At 55.5% G+C, this 17,659-nt stretch overlaps 2 protein-coding genes across 3 annotated transcripts in view; one reads left to right on the plus strand and one right to left on the minus strand.

Annotated features, from left to right (window-relative positions):
- MTHFR (methylenetetrahydrofolate reductase) lies at positions 1–16,956 on the plus strand. Of its 2 annotated transcripts, none has more exons than XM_051988535.1 (12): positions 1–181; positions 3,972–4,208; positions 5,276–5,514; positions 6,373–6,483; positions 7,901–8,094; positions 9,436–9,686; positions 10,104–10,238; positions 10,474–10,654; positions 12,838–13,020; positions 13,733–13,834; positions 13,931–14,050; positions 14,725–16,956. In XM_051988535.1, exons 1-12 carry the CDS (start codon positions 141–143, stop codon positions 14,920–14,922), a joined length of 1,992 nt encoding a protein of 663 aa, XP_051844495.1. In that variant the 5' UTR covers positions 1–140; the 3' UTR covers positions 14,923–16,956. The 2 variants fall into 2 exon arrangements, with proteins under 2 accessions (XP_051844495.1, XP_051844494.1); XM_051988534.1 differs by lacking the exon at positions 1–181 and adding an exon at positions 2,898–3,633.
- Positions 16,873–17,659, minus strand: part of LOC127555866 (uncharacterized) — a 16,400-nt gene continuing 15,613 nt past the window's right edge. The window contains exon 9 of the mRNA XM_051988537.1: positions 16,873–17,146. Within this exon, the coding sequence (XP_051844497.1) occupies positions 17,054–17,146 (93 nt within the window). The 3' untranslated portion in view covers positions 16,873–17,053. The remainder of the gene's footprint in view (positions 17,147–17,659) is intronic.

The raw sequence follows: 17,659 nt of genomic DNA on the forward strand, positions 1-17,659 counted from the left end.
AAAGGGTGGGGCTTGAGCTGAAGTGGGAGGAGAAAGGGAAAACAGAGGGCGGTGCTCCTGGGGCGAGGGGACGGGCTCCTTCTTCCTCCCCGCCCCGGGACCTGCGGGCTCTTTAGCCTCCCGCCCACCTTCCCACGGTCATGGCTACGGTGGCGGTGCGAGACTGCAGGCTGCGGGAGAGGTGAGGCCCGTCGGGCAGGGAGGAGGGCGCAGGGAGGAGGGAGGAGGAAGGAGGGAGGATGCCTTGTCCCACGCTGTCCTCGCCGGATCCTTCACCCCACCCCCACTCGGTGCTCGTCTCCCCACGATCCCTAACCTCTCCCCTGTACTTTTCTCCTCACGATCCCCTCCAGCTGCTCCCTAGTGTTTGTCTTCCCACGATCCCCCCTCATCCCCATACTTTTCTCCCCACGATCCTCTCCAGCCTCTCGCTGCGCTCGTCTCCCCACGATCTCCCAGCCTCTTCCCCTCGCTCGTCTCCCCCCCATCCCCTAGTCTCTTCCCCAGCGCTTGTCTCCTCGTGATCCTCCCCCACCCGCCTTGTCTCCCCATGGTCCCCCAGCCTTGCCTCTGGTGCTTGGGCCCTTTACCGGGCACCCCACTCCTTCCTCCCCTTGCCTGTCCTCCCCCTTGGTGTCCCCTACGATCCCCCCACCTGTTATTTCCATTACACACACCCCTACCTCCCCCCCAGGCTGCTCCCCCACCCCCACCCCCAGTGCTTCCGGGGGCCATCTCTCTCCTTCCCCCCTCTCCCCCTTCCGTGCCCCTGCCCAGACCCGGACCCTTCCAGGGATCTGGGGCTTCTGACTGGCCCTCCTGGTCCCGCGCTCTTGGGCTCCCGGAGCGGCTCGTGGGGAGCACCCCTCCCAGCGCCGGGCTGCCCCTCCTTCCCAGCACCTTCTCCCGAGCTGGCGTTTCCTTCTGACTGCCTGATGGATTTCTCGGCCGACAAATGACCGTCTGTGTGCTTGGGCTGTGGGCTCCCGAGAACAGACTATTTGGGCCCTTTTTGTCCTCAGCACTCAGTGCTGTGTTAGGGCCTCGTGGGCTCCTAATAAATCCTCACTGACTGATTGGGAAAAGAATGAGCCTTGGGGTGGTACACACTAGGTGCCAAGCGCGGTGCTGAGTGTCCGGGAGCCTAATTTCATCTTCCTCCCCACAGCCTTGAGGGAGGGGCTGGTCTTCCTGAGGTAAGCACTCACGTGACTTGCCTAGGGTCGTGTAGCTGTCCGAGTGCTGAGGCTAGATCTGAATTCAGCGCTCTCCGCCCCCAGCGCAGTGGCTCTGCCTGAACCGTGCAGCTGTGCTTTCTGTTAGCTTCCACAGCTGTTATCAGCTGCCCTGAAAAGCCTGGAACGCGGCCCACTCCGCCCGCTCTGCCTTGTCCCCAAGGGTCCCCTAGTCCCCCATTCCCAAGCAAGGCAGCTGGCGTTGGCTTCTCACTGTTGTGGAGCCGGCCAGTGTGGGGATGTGTACATTTGCCCCCACGTGACCATGCTCTCACCCTTATCTTCGCATTGCTCTCGGCACCCAGAAGTTATTAAAACCTGCTGGGTTTGGGTCTCGTAAGCCAGGCTCCTCCCCTGGCACCTGGCAGCAGGCGTTAGCTCTCTGCTGTAAGTCCCCAGCAACCGGGAAGCTCATCCCCGCTGAGGAGAGGTGCCCATGAAAATTCCAATTACACACGTGGGGTGCGTGCTAGAGCCAGCTCATCACCTCAGAAAGGGAAATGCTACCAATCAGGGCTTGAATTACTGCTGTATGGACTTCCAGACTCCAGAAAGTGCTGGAGAAAATGCTCCCGATGCAGCTGAAACCCGAGGATGTTGTGGATGCATTTTTTAAAAGAACTGGTTGTTAAACATTTACCAGCACACGCCTGCATATAGCGCTATGTTGGGACGTGGCTTTATTTTAAATAGACAGGAAACAGAGAGAATCGGTACCATTCATGATGCAACTTTGCGCATTTCCCGAGTGAATAATAATTGCACATGAGACTTCATGCAAAGCTGGGTGAGCCGAGGTAACTAGGAAAGTGCAGTTGGGAGGGAGGGAAGCTACAGTTCCACAAACTTTTTCTACTTTGTATCATAGTTCATTGAGAGGTACCAAATATGGGAGTTAAGTCAACAGGCATTTATTTATTAAGTACCTACTATGTATGTGCCAAGTGTTAGACTTATAAGGAGAGGCAAATATGATTCCAAAGAAGTTGTTGTTGTTGTTGTTGTTTTCCCTATTTGGAAAAGCTGATTGTGAGTCTGTGGGGAGATAATTCAAAGGGTTCAGTCTGTGTCAGATGAAAGCTGACTCCTGGGAAGCCCTGTTTGCAATAGTGCACATTTGTAGAAGGCGATAAGGGCTGGTGCTTTCCTAACAACAGTCTGGTAAGGTTGGATTAAAGGATGGGAGCAGAGGCAGGGGCTAAACTCAGCACTTCCCTAAGCACTCCCTGAGACTCTTTCCCACTGTGAAAACAGGAACTAGTTAGGTGATCCCCTCCCAGGATGATCCCCTCCATCTCTGCTTCGAATTTTTCCTTCAGCACTCAGTCAGCTTTTACTGAGAGACTTAGCTTTCCACACCCATCTTCAGCTAGGAGTTCTTAGGGCCTGCACCCTGTCCATGTTGCCTTTTTCAGGTGTATAGGTCTCGTATCTCCAATTAAATTGACCACAGGGATCTTATTTGTGGTTCCGTGATCCTTCAGGAGGGCTTTATACATAGTTGATATTCAACCACTGTAAATAAGTCACAGATTCCTGAGTCTGGAAAGTTTTCTGGTTATCTATTCTCAATGCCCTTCCCATTATTCCTAGCAAATTCTGGCTTAGGCTTCTCCTGAGAAACTCACTCCGTGTTCTACTTCTACTGCTCGAATTAGGAAGGGTTTCCTCGGGGTCGGGCTGAAATCTGTCGGTTGTCCCTGACTTGTGGCCACGTTTAGGCAAAAATCCTGGATCTCAGGCGCAGTGTGCCAACATTTACTGGGCACTGGTTAAATCAACAAATCAGCAGGCGGGTATTAGTCCGTTACTATGGGCCAGGTACTGTGCCTTGCGCTCGGGTACCAGGACAATCCCAAAGTGCCCTAAACAAACAGACTCTGGTGGCTCCACGAGGCCTGTGGCTGGGCGCCTCGTCTCCGATTCTTTCCTCCTCCCCACCCCCCATCATTCCAAGAAATAGCAAATGTTTCTTGGAAACGACAAGGGCCAATCCGGCCGCTTCCTCCTTGGAGCGGCTGCCCCCAGCCTTAAGGAGCCTTCTCCAGGGTCGGCAGCTCGCGGGGCCCCACCACATGCTTTTCCCCCGGAGGTTTCTCCTCTTCCTCGCCCCTCCCCCTCCTCTCCTGGCTTCAGCCCCGCCCCTCCTCCCCTGCCCCCTCCCCCTCGGGCCTGGCTCTTGCTGGGAGCTCTTCCTTTGTCACTGCTCCGCCCCGGCCGGCCCAGCCCAGCTGGAAGGACTGTCTCCCCGCTCCTTGCCCATCGCTGTCGCGGCTGAGCTGCCATACATGTTACATCCCAGAGCCAGGGTCCCGCCGCACGGGCACGGCTGTTGGTCTCCGGGAAGGGGGTCCCGGCGGACCGGCAGCGTGTGCTTCTCCGTTCCCCCTTCTATCAGGTAGCTGGACTGCGCAGCCTGAGCTCGGTCCCCCGGCTTTCGCGGACTGCGGAGTAATGGTCTGGGGGGTGGTTTTTCCGGGGGGTGTCTGAGGGGAAGAAAGGAAAGGGCCAGCGGGTGATGGAGCCGGGGGAGCAGGGGGGCACGGAGACGGGGTCGGAGACGGCTCCAGCTCCGGAGGGCAGTGTCAGCGCCTCTCTCTCATCTCCTTTCTCCTGAAGGGAAAATTCAGTGCCCCTCTTGGCTGACCTCGCTTCCCCTCGGGTGCCAGGGGAGCTGCCTGGGTCCTTCCCGGCCCTTGGTGACTTCCACGTGCTCCGTCCCCTTCCTGTCCCCAGCTGCAGGACTCCGGCCATGGTGAGCGAAGGCAGGACGAGCGGCTCCTCGGAGGGCAGCAGTAGCGGCAGCGAAGGCTCCCAAGACGGCTCCCGCTGTCCCACTCCCGTGCTGGACGCCGAGCGACACGAGCGCCTGCGGGAGAAGATGCACCGGAGGATAGAATCGGGGGACAAGTGGTTCTCCCTGGAGTTCTTCCCTCCGCGGACTGCGCAGGGAGCAGTCAACCTCATCTCTAGGTGAGTTGAGACCTTGGGGGCTGCACTGGCTTGACCTCTATTAGTCTGTCCCGGCATCCTCTAGTTTGCCCCTCCAGCCACGAGGGAGGCCGGCAGGTGAGTTGAGGCCTTGGGGGCTGCATTGGCCCAGCCTCCTCTAGTCTGCCCCCCAGCCATGAGGGAGGTGGGCAGGTGAGCTGAGGCTCAAACTCCCTGTTCACAAGCTCAGAGCTTTCTTTGACTTGCTCCGGCCACATTCTCAGGAGGAACTTGGAGTTTTCATTTAGCTAATTAGTGGCTTAGAAGATGTTTTCAATGAGCTAGAAAATCAGATTGACCTCTGTATCATAAATGATGTCTGTCAGTTTTGAAATTTATACTCTTTAAAAAAACCTTAGGGGCAGCTAGGGGGCACAGTGGATAGAGCACCAGCCTTGACTAGGATCTGAGTTCAAATTTAACCTCAGACACTTAACACTTCCTAGCTGTGTGACCCTGGGCAAATCACTTAACCCCAATTGCCTCAGCAAAAACAAAAACAAAATTTTAATTGTACTTTCGTGTACCACATACATTTTGCCTTTCTAACAGATAATATTCCAAGTTATTAAAGTTTAAAGGCACAAAGAATTCATTAAGACTTATAAAAAGTTTTCCCTGTTATTTAGCTACAAGCTCAGGAACTTTTGGATGCCAGTGCAGTGGTATCTTTAGATCTAGGCAATCCAGGCTTGGGAGAGGCAATGGATTGGGTAAGAGGAGTAACATACTATGATTGTAGCACTGCTTCTGTTCACAAGGGGACTTCTAATTCATTCTGGCTGAGCTGGACTGAATTCTCTTTTCCCCTCCCTGGGAGAATCTCTAGGATCTCATTCCTGCTCTAGGGAGTCCCCTCCCCTTGCCCTAAGCTAGTATGGAAGCTATGTGAGAACTCAAAAGGTCTGTGCAAATGCAAGGTGACAGCGGTATCTTCGTCCTTGCTGTTACCATCCCAAATCACGTGCAGACAGCCTGTGGGAAAATGATGGGTCGATGCATGAAGGGCTACTTCCAGGGACCTTCTCCCCCAAAAAATACCCCCACAGGTTTGACCGCATGGGGGCAGGTGGCCCCCTCTTTGTGGACGTAACCTGGCACCCGGCAGGGGATCCTGGCTCAGACAAGGAGACCTCATCCATGATTATCGCCAACACAGCTGTAGACTACTGTGGCCTGGAGACGGTCCTGCACATGACTTGCTGTCACCAGACCCAGGAAGAGATTACCGGCCACCTGCACAAGGCCAAGAGGCTGGGCCTAAAGAATATCTTGGCATTGCGAGGAGGTAGGAAGCCGGCTCCGTCCGCCCTGGCTCTCTGGGACACTTGCGTTCTCAGCCCACATCTTCCTCTTCTCCCAGTCAGGGTTATTTATCATTCCCTGAAAGTCCAGAGCATTCTGAGGCCCGAACAGAGCATGCTCAGGTGCCGTTGCTGCTAGTAGCATTGCCAGGGCAGTACTGAGCTATACAAGGCATGTACAGACACAGAGCAGGGGTCATCGTTCAGAGCATTGGGACAGACCAGGATGTACCCGATATTCCCTTGTCCTAGCAGCTACCCACCTCAATGCCCAGTTCCCCACCGGCCCCGATTCTTCACCATCAGGAGATGAATTCTTGGACTTTGACCCAGATGAGAGAATAGCAAGTATGCCCCCGGTGCTTGTGATGGGGAGCTGCCTTTTTTGGGTCCATCAGGACTTTTTCTTTGAGAAAGAACTCAAGTCTTTATGCTTTCTCTGCAACCCTGTAGTGGAAGGTCCTGTTCCAAATTTGTTAGAGTATGAGAACTTGTTGGGTTGCACATCAGGGAAAGAATTTATTTTTCAAAGACAGCTTATAGTAAAAAAAAAATAATAATAATGAGCAAAAAAGCATAGGATTTGGGGCAAGCTTGAGTCTTGGCTGTCTTCCTACTGGCTGGGTGACTGTGCCCAAGAACTTTATAAACAAGAGATTTGGGGCTGATGACAGGTGGAAGGTCAGGGGAGGGTGGGTTAGGAAGAAAAGGCCCAGGTTCTTTAGAACTAGATCAGTGCTGGGGGCATGGGGTTCTGGTCACCTAAGGAGGCAGAAGGCCTGCTAGAACAGAATGCCTTTAGCTGAAGCTCAGTGGTAACAGCTTCTCTACCAACCTTGCAGATCCCATTGGGGATGAGTGGGAGGAAGAAGAAAATGGCTTCAGCCATGCCGTGGACCTGGTGAAACACATCCGCAGTGAGTTTGGTGACTACTTTGACATCTGTGTAGCAGGTGAGTCCATGGCCCCTAAGACAAATGGGGGAGATAGGGGGAACTTACTGAGCAGAGCCCTGACCTGGCTCTGGAGGGTCTGGGAACGGGCATGGGGGCAAGTTCTGCTGCTGCTATCACTTCTTCCCCAGGGGTGTTTTTATTTCCTCCTCATTCACACTCACTGTCCCTGGAACTTCCTGGTCCATCCTCTGAGGCCATGAGCTCCCGGAAGCTTTTGGCTTTCAGTCAAACCTCCTGCTATTTCCAGACCCTTCCCACTCGAAGGGCCCATCTCTGAACCACACGCAGCCTGAGGGGCACAGCTTATAATGTCAGTCTTTTCCCATCATTGTTATCCTGCCTCGGTAGCACTGAGGCTCCTCAGGTGATCAGAAAGCTGTCCATGTAAGGTTCTGCCTCCTGATGGGCCAGGCTTGCTAGCATCTTGGATGAGTAAGGAAGCTTAGAGGCCATTCAGTCCAGCCTGCTGTGGTATCTCCTCTCTCCATCCTTGCCAGTCAGACCATCCGGTCTGCACTGGAACATTGCCAGCCTGATGAGCTGCCGGCTTTGGAGGCAGCCCACTCCATTTTTGGGCAGCTCCAGTTGTCGCCGAGTTCTTGTGTTGACTTGAAATAGAAAGAAAGGGATGGATGGGAGAAAGTAGAATGGATAGAATTCTTGGACTGGAGATGGAAGGAATCCCCAAAGCACTGAGTCTAATCCCTCCTTTATAGTTGAGGAAGCTCAAGGTCAGAGGGGCTAAGGGACTTGTCCAAGTTTAGTATCTGCACGAGGCAGGATTGTATTCTCCGGCTCTATATCCCATCGCCTCTCTGAAGTTAGGGAGGAAACATCAAGGATGGGAGCCTCAGCGACCTAGAAGGGGGGTAGTGAGGTCTGGAGAAAAGCTGGTTTTAGGGGGGGACCAAATCCCTTGGTCTCACCTCCACAGAGCTTTTCAGATACAGGCTGAGAGGTCGTAGCTGAGACTGCTGCCAGACAAGGTGAGAGCAGGAGGCTCAGAGCTCCCCGCTCAAGCTGGGATGCTAGATTCTAGGGCAGGAGGCTAAAATCTGCCTTTTGGAAAAAACAAAGTAAGTCCAGCATCTAGCACTGCCCCGGTACGTAGAACATATCCAGTAAAAGCATATCGCGTTGCACGCCTAATGAGGCATCAGGAAGATGGCAAAATGACAAACCTTTAAAACACTAGAAAAAGCTAGCTTGTTCCTTCTAAATAGTTTTTCTCTGGAATAAATCTTCCCTTCTCTTGACGCTATTTCTTGATCTCCTCATGGTGATCTGGAGATAATCCTGTGTGGGAAACTCTAGCCTGGATTCCAGGTTGGATTAAGTGATTTCTGAGGACTGATGATGCTGTGGCTCCCCAGATTGGGGGCGAGCACCTCCTCATTGGCTTCCCCATCGGTAGGTTACCCCAAGGGCCACCCAGAAGCGGCAAGCTTCGAGGAGGACCTTCAGCACCTGAAGGAGAAGGTGTCTGCGGGGGCCGACTTCATCATCACGCAGCTCTTCTTCCAGGCGGACACCTTTTTAAATTTCACCAAAGCCTGTGCAGCCATAGGCATCACGTGCCCCATCCTCCCAGGAATCTTCCCCATCCAGGTGAGTACCCACAGGGCTGTCGGTGCCAGCCGGGCACACAGGGCTGGGGGGCTTTGTTCCTTTGTTGCTGTTGTGAGAGGCAGTCGGGGTTAGGATGACATGCCCAGGGTCACACAGCTAGTGAGTATTAGTGTCTGAAGCTGGATTTGAACTCAGGTCCTTCTGTCTCCAGGGCTCCTCCTGGCTGCTCAAGACAAGGACTTTTTGATGGCCAAAACATTGCCTTGTCCCGTACCTTGGCCCCTTCATCTAGAGGTGGGGGGATGGCTCAGCGGGGAGAGTGCCCGGCCTGGCAAAGGAAGCCAGCCTCTGACACCGACTAGCTGTGGGATCCCGGCCATGTGCCTCTGCTTCCTCAGGGGTATAATGGGGACAATGGCAGGACCCGCTTCCCAGGACTTGTCATGAGAATCAGATGAATCATGTTTAGGTAAAAACAGCAGCAGCAACAAATAAATACCTCGACACAAGTGCCTGGCACACAGAAGGTGCTTAATAAATGTTCATTTCCTTCCTTCCTTCCTTCCTTCCTTCCTTCTTTCCTTCTTTCTTTCCTTCCTTCTTTCCTTCCTTCCTTCCTTCCTTCTTTCTTTCCTTCCTTCCTTCCTTCCTTCCTTCTTTCCTTCTTTCCTTCCTTCCTTCCTTCCCTCTCTTCTTCCTTCCTTCCTTCCTTCCTTCTTTCCTTCCTTCCTTCCTTCCCTTTCTCCTTTCTTCCTTCCCTCTCTCCTTCTTTCCTTCCCTCTCTCCTTCATTCGTTCCCTTTCTCCTTCCTTCCCTCTCTCTTTCCTTCCTTCCCTTTCTCTTTCCTTCCTTCCTTCCCTCTCTCTTTCCTTCCTTCCCTCTCTCTTTCCTTCCTTCCCTTTCTCTTTCCTTCCTTCCTTCTTTGCTCCTTCCCATCTATCATATGAGACAAGAAAGGCCATCCTCTTTAGGAGGCAGAAAAGGCCATAAAACCAATAAAGTTGCCCCTGTGACTTTTTGGCCACAAGAGGATTGTTGCCTCTGTTTCCTAAGGCAGCAGCTGAGAGGGACGGTGGCTCTGGGTGAGAACAGAGGGGCCTCCACAGGTCGATTGTAGAGTGCGGTTGGATCATTATCGGCCATGCTGTGATAACCGGGGTAAATGAACTGAGTAATCACAGCTCGATCTCGTGAGCGCTGGGGAAACGCTGCAGGGCAGGGCACTGGCCGGCCCGGCCAACAGTAAAGAACGAGATGGGGAGAAAGGGATTCCCGGGTTGTGGCCGCTTTCTGGGGCTTCTCCCACTCCTCGGGAGGCCGAGATATTGGGGGCATGTGGGAGGCTGCTGGAGGCGTTCACGGCCCCTCTGTCCTGGGCAGGGCTACCACTCCCTGCGGCAGCTGGTGAAGCTCTCCAAGCTGGAGGTGCCGCAGGAGATCAAAGACGTGATCGAGCCCATCAAGGACAACGATGCTGCCATCCGCAACTACGGCATCGATCTGGCCGTGGCCATGTGCCAGGAGCTGCTGGCCAGCGGCTCGGTCCCCGGCCTCCACTTCTACACCCTCAACCGGGAGGTGGCCACCGTGGAGGTGCTGAAGAGGCTGGGCATGTGGAACGAAGATCCCAGGTGGGGCCCGGGCCCAGGGGAGGGGACGGGGGGGCGGGGGGGACAGGGGGACGGGGGAATGGGGGGACGGGGGATGGGGCACTCCTCGGCACTCGTGCTGCTCTCCTGGGCGGGTGACAAGGATGGGCCACAGGGGCCAGCCCCGGTGTGTGTGTGGGGGGGAAGGACGGGGGCGGGGAGGACAGGGGGACAGGAGGGGCGGGGGGACGGGGGGAGGAGGGGAGATGGGGGGGACAGGGCACTCCTCGGCACTCGTGCTGCTCTCCTGGGCGGGTGACAAGGCTCTCCTGGGCCATGGGGGCCAGCCTGGGGCGCCTGCCTGAGCGGTTAGAACTGGGTCTTGCGCCTTCTGCCATGGAGCAGGCAGGGGCGGCTTTCCGACGGCCGGCCCCTCAGTGATCTCCTCATCCCTTCCAGGCGTCCTCTGCCATGGGCCGTCAGCGCCCACCCCAAACGCCGGGTCGAGGATGTCCGACCCATCTTCTGGGCCTCCAGACCCAGGAGCTACATCTACCGCACGCAGGCCTGGGATGAATTTCCCAATGGCCGCTGGTGAGCGCTTGGGGGGAGTCGGAGGAAGGGGGAGGGGGAGGAGGGGAGCCTTTGCAGTCCATTGCTGCTCAGTCCCATTTTCCAGGGGATTCAGAGGGAAAAGGAACTTGAATGTTTATCGCCGAGTTCCTGGGAACCAAAGATGGGTTGGGGGGGCAGCCTCCGGGGCAACTGGGTGCCCCAGACTGGCGCTTCTTGGCTCCGGATTGTTCCAAGATGTTGCTCCGTCCTCCAGGGGAAACTCCTCGTCCCCGGCCTTTGGGGAGCTGAAGGACTACTACCTCTTCTGCCTGAAGAGCAAGTCCCCCAAGGAATTGCTGCTGAAGATGTGGGGGGAGGAGCTGACGAGCGAAGAAAGCGTCTTCCAGGTGTTCACCCACTACCTGTCTGGAGAAGCCAATGGGAGCGGCCACAAAGTGAGTGGGGGGGGAGCCCTCGCCGCACCCCCACCCTGCCCCCTGCTTGCCACCAGGCTCGGGCGTCAGAGCTCCTTTTCTGGCCTTTCTCTCTGGGCATCAGAGGGGGCACACTCTCCTTGCTGCAGGAGGTCAGGGGGCACCCATGGAAGAGGGGCTGCCAAGGGGCTTCCCTGCTGGTGCTCCTTGGGAAGAGATGCCTGGGGGGGGAGCAGACATGCCATCACTAAGCATTTATTAGGCCCCTGCTGTGTGCCAGACACTGTGCTAAGTGCAGGGGGGAGGGATACCAAGAAAGACAGAAGGCAATCTCTGCTCTCCAGGAGCTCCCAGTCTGCAAACAGCTCGGTACAGACACGAATCATAGGAAAGCGGCACCTGGGGGAAGGCCTCCTGTGGCAGGGGGGAGTGTAGCTGGGACCTGAAGGAAGCTGGGGATGAGGAGGAGGGGGAAGGGTCTAGGGATAGGGAGGGCACAGCGGGGAAGTGCCTGAAGTCCAGGGGTGCTTGTGCTGGGCCAGGAGGCTCAGGTCACCCGATGGCAGAGTGGGGGGAGGGACAGGAAGGAGTAAGGAGCCTGGAAAGGTCGGGGCAGGGCGGTTCTGGAGGTTAGGAAAGATTTTGCCTTTGGTTCTGGAGGAGCTCGGGAGCCCCTGGAGCTTGGTCTGATCTGTGTTGTAAGAGCATCACCTTGGAGTGAAGCTAGCTGGAGGGAAGTTGCTTGTCCTTCATTCTCAAAGAGAACCCTGACATCAGGGGGGTGATCCATGACATGTGAGTGAATCAGATTTCAAGGAGGGCAAGGTCACCTGCCTCACTTTCCCTCCAGAGCCATCAGGGTCCAGTGGCCAGATAAGGCTCAGGATTCCCTGAGAGGGCCCTGGATGCAGGGGGAGACCTGGGCCTTTGAAGCTCAGCTCCTCGGTGGGGCTCAGTGTGATCTAGGCTGCACTCATTAAGGTCAGGTAGCAATGGAGCAAACAATCTCTCTCACCTAGTTCAAAAAATCTAAATAAATGAATGAGTGAATGTGGGAGGCTAAGCCCCTCAGGGTTTCTGGCCAGAGCAGAGAGGACTGCTGCTTATCGTCTGTCTGAGCCACTCAGAACCCACACCATGACCAAATGCGCTTGGCCTGGGGTCTGTATTGGTGGTGGTTTTGGTTTAAGGCCTGATCCTTAAGAAAGAAATCTGGAGTTAACCCCAAGACACCTTGGGAGGGTTCTGAGGTGTAAAAGAGAAAAAAAAGTGCTTTGGTAGGAAGGAAGAAGGGAGACGGAAGAGAGGGAGGGAGGGAAGGAGGGAGTGTTCCAAATGAAGAGGAGAGACTGAAGCAGGCAGACGCACTAACAGCTATAGCGACAATCCAGGCCTGAGGTAAGGAGGACCTGCCCTAAGGAGGGGGCTGTGCCATAGGAGAAAAGGGGCCGAATCTGAGATGAAATCACGGGCCTTGGCGATGGATTGTACACGGGAACTGCTGAAGCTGCCCCCCGGTTGTGAGCCTGCGTGAAGGGGAGCACTGAGAGCATGGGGGGGCCCTCGACAGCATTAGGGAAGCTGGGAGTGGGGCAGGCTTTTGGAGAAAAGACAAGTCCGGTTCTGGACAGAGTTTAAGATGTCTGAGACATCTGGTTTGGGAGGCTGGAGTCAGGAGAAAGGCTACGTTAAGGAGAGCTCAGAGTCTTCAGCAGAGGGATGAGAATTGAGTCCATGGAAGAGGGCCCTGGGGAGGATGGGTGGGTCCTGGGCTGCAAGGGAGCCTGAGACGGGATGGTCAGACAGGCAGACCGAGAACCAGGGCGGGGGGGAGGAGGGAGGAGGGGGAGCAGTCCAAGCTCAGAGAAGAGGTTCAGTGTCCGCGGCCGCGGCGAGGGCCCAGTGATGGAGCCTTGAGAAAAGGCCACTGGATCTGGCAATGAAGAGGTCACTGAGCCTGGGAGGGAGGGTTCAGGTGAGGGTGAAGAAACCGGGCCGGAAGATGAAGTGAGGCTTCCTGGAGGATGGGACTGGGAAGCACCAGGGAGGCGGAGAAGTGGGTGCCGGGGCAGTGAGCGGAGAAGAGGTCGGGGGGGATCCTTTGGGTGCCGAGGGCGGGGTTGAGGATCCCAGGGGATCGGGGAGCTTGGGTGCCAAGCCCGTCCCTGCCCTGGGCGCCCACCATCTTACTGCCCGATTGCCAGGTGACCTGTTTACCTTGGAACGACGAGCCTCTGGCCGCCGAGACCAGCCTGATGAAGGAGGAGCTGCAGAAGGTGAATCGCAGAGGCATCCTCACCATCAACTCCCAGCCCAACATCAACGGGAAGCCGTCCACCGACCCCGTCGTGGGCTGGGGCCCCAGCGGCGGCTACGTCTTCCAGAAGGTAGGGCCCTGGTGGCTCAGGCCCCGAGTGCTGGACACTCGGGAGGAAGCAGCGGCTGTTTCCCCCGGGCCTTCTTCCCTCACACCGTTCCTTTTTTGTCAGGAATAAAGACTGGTGTAGCTTGGGAAAGAAGTACCCGAGATAGAGCCTGGATATGAATCCAGATTCCTTGACTTCAGTATTTACTCCCCCACATGACCACTTGGTCCTACTGAGTCTCAGTTTCCTCCTCTGTATAGTGGGGGCAATATCTATATCAGCTAGCTCACAGGGTTATTGTGAGGAACAGATTTACTCACAGTATTGAGATTGCAGTTAGGGATTCTGCTTCTACCTCCCAGACATGTTGAGGATAAAAAGAAACCAGAGACTTCAAAGTAAATAGAAATCCAAGGTATCATAAAATATCCGCAGGAGATGTCCTTCTGTCCCTACCGCAGGGAGTCATTTTCTTCCTTTATTCCCCAGACTCTTCAAGTCCCATTTCTTCCCTAAAGTTGTCCCCAGTTAGGAGGAAGGGGCAAGTCCCACCCGCTCTGACCCTCCAGTCCCCCCTTCAGCACCTTCTCCTGCGGGTGTGTTCGTGTGAGTCGTGCCTCGGAGCTGGTTTCTGGGTGTTTGGGGACCTCCTTGGTGCTTTCTTTGGGGGCCCCCAGGCCCTTGCCTGGGGGGTTCCGGGGAGCCGTGTGTGACCCCATCCATCCTCCCGCAGGCCTATCTGGAGTTCTTCACCTCCGGTGAAACGGTGGCGGCTCTTCTCCAGGTGCTGAAGAAGTACGAGCTCCGAGTCAATTACCACATTGTCAACGTCAAGGTGAGGGGTGCCGGCGGTGGCCCAGTGTCCGCGGGCAGAGGGTCCCCGCTCGCATTCTCCCCCCAGTCCTGCCACGTCCCTTTTCTCCCTCAACAGGGTGAAAACGTCACCAACGCCCCCGACCTCCAGCCCAACGCCGTGACCTGGGGCATCTTCCCTGGGCGGGAGATCATCCAGCCCACCGTGGTGGATCCCGTCAGCTTCATGTTTTGGAAGGTAAAGACCCTCGGTGGTCCCCGCTCCCCACGCCCCAAATCTTTGGGTTTATCTCTTTTGCTCGCTCTGCTCATTGATGGCTGATGACCGGACGTCCCAGGTGAGGAGCTCTGACATTCCGTGATTTCTCTGACTCCGCTTGGGGAGAGCGTGACCTGACAAGCTGGGAAAACTTGTCTGCAGTCGCTTTAAACTGACCTACCTTCCTCGCCAGTCCCATCCCTGTTTTCTTTTTTTTTTTTTTTTTTTTTTTTTTACAAAAAGTAGCTTTTTATTTTCCCAAGTACATGCAAAGGCAAAGATAGTTTTCAACACCCATCCACCCTTGCAAACGCTCATGTTCCAAATGTGTCTCCCTCCCTCCCCGGCTCCCCCCACCCTAGACAGCAAGTAATCCAATCTAGGCTAAACGTGCAATTCTTCTAGCCATATTTCCACATGTATCACGTCAGCCGCGTTCCTTGGGCTGCCAGGGCCTCCCTTTCCTGCTCAAGGGGCAGTTTGAGAAGGGGAGTTCACTCCTTAGCTGAGGCTCTCTGGGCTCTCAGCCATCTCGCCAAGTGGGGGGATGGGAGGGAAGGGGCAACGAAGAAGAGGAGGGATGTGGGGCTCCGAGCCCTGCCCCTTGTCCAGCCCCGGCCCGGCTCCCACTGACCTTGCCTCTGTGTGTCTAGGATGAGGCCTTTGCCCTATGGATTGAGCAATGGGGGAAACTGTATGAAGAGGAATCCCCCTCTCGGATGATCATCCAGTATATCCACGACAACTATCACCTGGTCAACCTAGTGGATAACGAGTTCCCCTTGGACAACTGTTTGTGGCAGGTCCTAGAAGACACCTTTGAGCTCCTCAGCCGGCCTGACCCTCAGTGAGAGACGGGGAAGCTCAGGGGCCTGGAACCGTCCCCATTGCCCTCCTCAGCCTGACCCCTGAGCTCCCCAGGCGTCCTCTCCCCTGTCCCCCCGCCTCCTCCGAGGATTCTCCAGTGTTCTCTTCTCCATCCCATCCCGTCCCCCTCGCCCTGGCTCCCATCGCCTCCTCAGGGTGGCAGTGACTGGTTACCCCTCCGTGCTTGGATTCGCCCCGAGTCCGCACTCGAGGCCTGTGGGATTTCCCCCACACCCTATGCTATTTCCCCCTTTTGTTGGGGAGTAACTCCGTCCTGCAACATACCGGCTCCAGGCCGTGGAGAACCAATGGCTCAGTTCTCCTGGTGAGGGGAAGTGAGCCTGAACACTGGGCCGGAGTGAGCCAGCCGGCCTGCCAAAGAACTGGCCACGGGCAGGTTCAGTCCCAGACGTACCCGGGAATGCCCCGCCGCCTCCCAGGGAGGCTGGGCTTTGCCTCAGTTTCCCCCTCTGTGAAAGCAGAGTGAGCGCTAACTCTTCTGCCTCTCTAGGCTGTCAGGGCAGCCATGGAGCAATCCTTCCCTTCCCCTGGAGCCTTGCTCGAGGCTGCCATATTTACTGGCATTTTTACTTTCTGGACTGGCTGGAAACTCTCAAGGTGGATTCTCCCTCTCACCTTCCGGATTCCAGGACTGGCTCTCTCTGCACTACACTAGCCTCATAAGCTGCTTTGTTTCCAGACTCCCCGTTTGAAACAAAATGCCTTATGGGGTTTCAAGCTACTCCAAAGCATTTATAGGGGCCCTTTTTTTTCCTCTTCAGGGGTCATAGGAGGTAGAGGAGGAGAAGAGCTATGACCCTTAAGGGCAAAGGGGTCAATCTAGACCAAAAGGAACCAGTCACGTGGCTGGGCAGCTTTGGGGCCCCTCGTTTCCTTCCCTGCTGGGCCCGCCAGCATTCTCTCAGGGGGCCTTTTGACTGACCCTGGCTGATATCTGCTGCTTTTTTATACCTCTTTATCTACTATGCTCAGGTCTGACCCACTCCATCTTTTTCCTTCCTCTCCTCAAGTTTGTCTTGTGTGTGAATGAGTATCAGCAACTAGCACTTTCCATGCCGCGAGGGTCAATCGTGCAATCTGGCAGCTACAGGGTTAAGGGAAGGGCCTCTCTCTGCCCTCCCCACCCCCACTCCACCCCACCCCCTCCCCTTCTAGAACTGAGACCAGCTGTCTTAGAGCCAGTGCTAGGTCAGCAGAAAGAAACCCTGGCTAGGGAGGAAAGCGGGGTGGACAGAAGGAAACTTGCAGCAAAGCAGAACCTGGGAAGGGTGACCCCCAACTCCAGCCAGCACCGACCCTAGAGGTGGGGGCTCCCCAGATCACAGTGGGGGGATTTTGGTGGCCATTTTAGACCAGCAGCCTACACAGGATCCCCTTAGACTCGCAGGGGTCCTCAAACTTTTTAAATAAGGGGCCAGTTCCCTGTCCCTCAGACTGTTGGAGGGCCAGACTATAGTAAAAACAAAAACTTTGTTTTGTGGGCCTTTAAATAAACTTCTTAGCCCTGGGTGAGGGGGATAAACGTCCTCAGCTACAGCATCTGGCCCGTGGGCCGAAGTTTGAGGACCCCTGCGAGAGCATCCCAAGTTCTGCTTACAAGCCCAGACCATTTGGAAGTCTGTCTGGGCTGCAGTCGCCTAGCCTTTGGGGCGAGTTTAAATCCCCCTGGAGCCAGGGCAGCCAGCTCTTCTCTCCCCTCCCCCTCTCTGAGGCTCATTCCTTCTCTACATAAAAGCATTTGAAGGTAGTTATGTTCTGGATCCCCAAGTTTTCGGTTTTTTCTATCACATGGCAAGTTTCTGGTCCCCTCCGGTTAAAGGTCACACCTATAAACTGAAATACATTGCTCCAAATCTGGCCCAGAGTAGGCTGGGCTCTCCAATGCAGGGCACAGACTCGACCTAGAAGAAGGCTGGGAAAGGAATAGTCCTTTATTGTCTGTCAAAGGCAGGGTTTCTGCCCTGAGGCTGTTTTTCATTAAAACTTTATCAGATAAATTTGCTGGACTTTCTTTGCCGGGCCCTGGTGGGTAGAATGGGATGGGGGCAGGGCTGGACTAATTCCCCTGACGCAGACAGGTCCTGCCCCCTACTCCTACAGGCTGTGACTAATGGGATACCACGCTGACCCCTGGCCCTTGCTTCCTTTCACCCGGGCTGCCCAGCGCTGGTACCATCTTCCAAAGGCCTGAAACCAAGGGCAGAAGGGTATGGGGAATGAAATCCTATCTTTGGATAGTCCTGTCCCTGGCTCCCTGCCCAGCCTCAGGGTCAGCCTGTCCATGCTAAGAGGAGGCAACAGCTGTCCTTGAGTTCTAGCCCTTCCCCCTTAGGAAAGCTAAATAAAATGCCCCTCCACCCTTGAGAGGGCAGCCGGCCAGGGCAGAATGCATTAGCCCAGAATATCTGGGAAAGTATGGAGGAAAACTGCTCAGAATGGTGTGAACCTGGGAAGGGGGACGCCGGCTCCCACTAGCCAGACCTCTGGGATGGGGGTGGGGAGAAGGACTGGGAGGGCCTGCAGAGCTTTTCTGGACAAGGGCAATCTTGGGTGATGTCTGAGGAGAGAAGTTGGGGCTTGAAATTCAAAAGTTTCTTCTTTACTCCTTTAACAAACTCGACAGAAGCGAATGATCCTCTCTGGGACACGTTGGGATGGGGCAAGAGGCAGTAGGTCTGCAGGGGAACAGTCCTGGGGGAG

Source organism: Antechinus flavipes, chromosome 3, assembly GCF_016432865.1.
Source record: "Antechinus flavipes isolate AdamAnt ecotype Samford, QLD, Australia chromosome 3, AdamAnt_v2, whole genome shotgun sequence".
Classification (NCBI taxonomy): domain Eukaryota; kingdom Metazoa; phylum Chordata; class Mammalia; order Dasyuromorphia; family Dasyuridae; genus Antechinus; species Antechinus flavipes.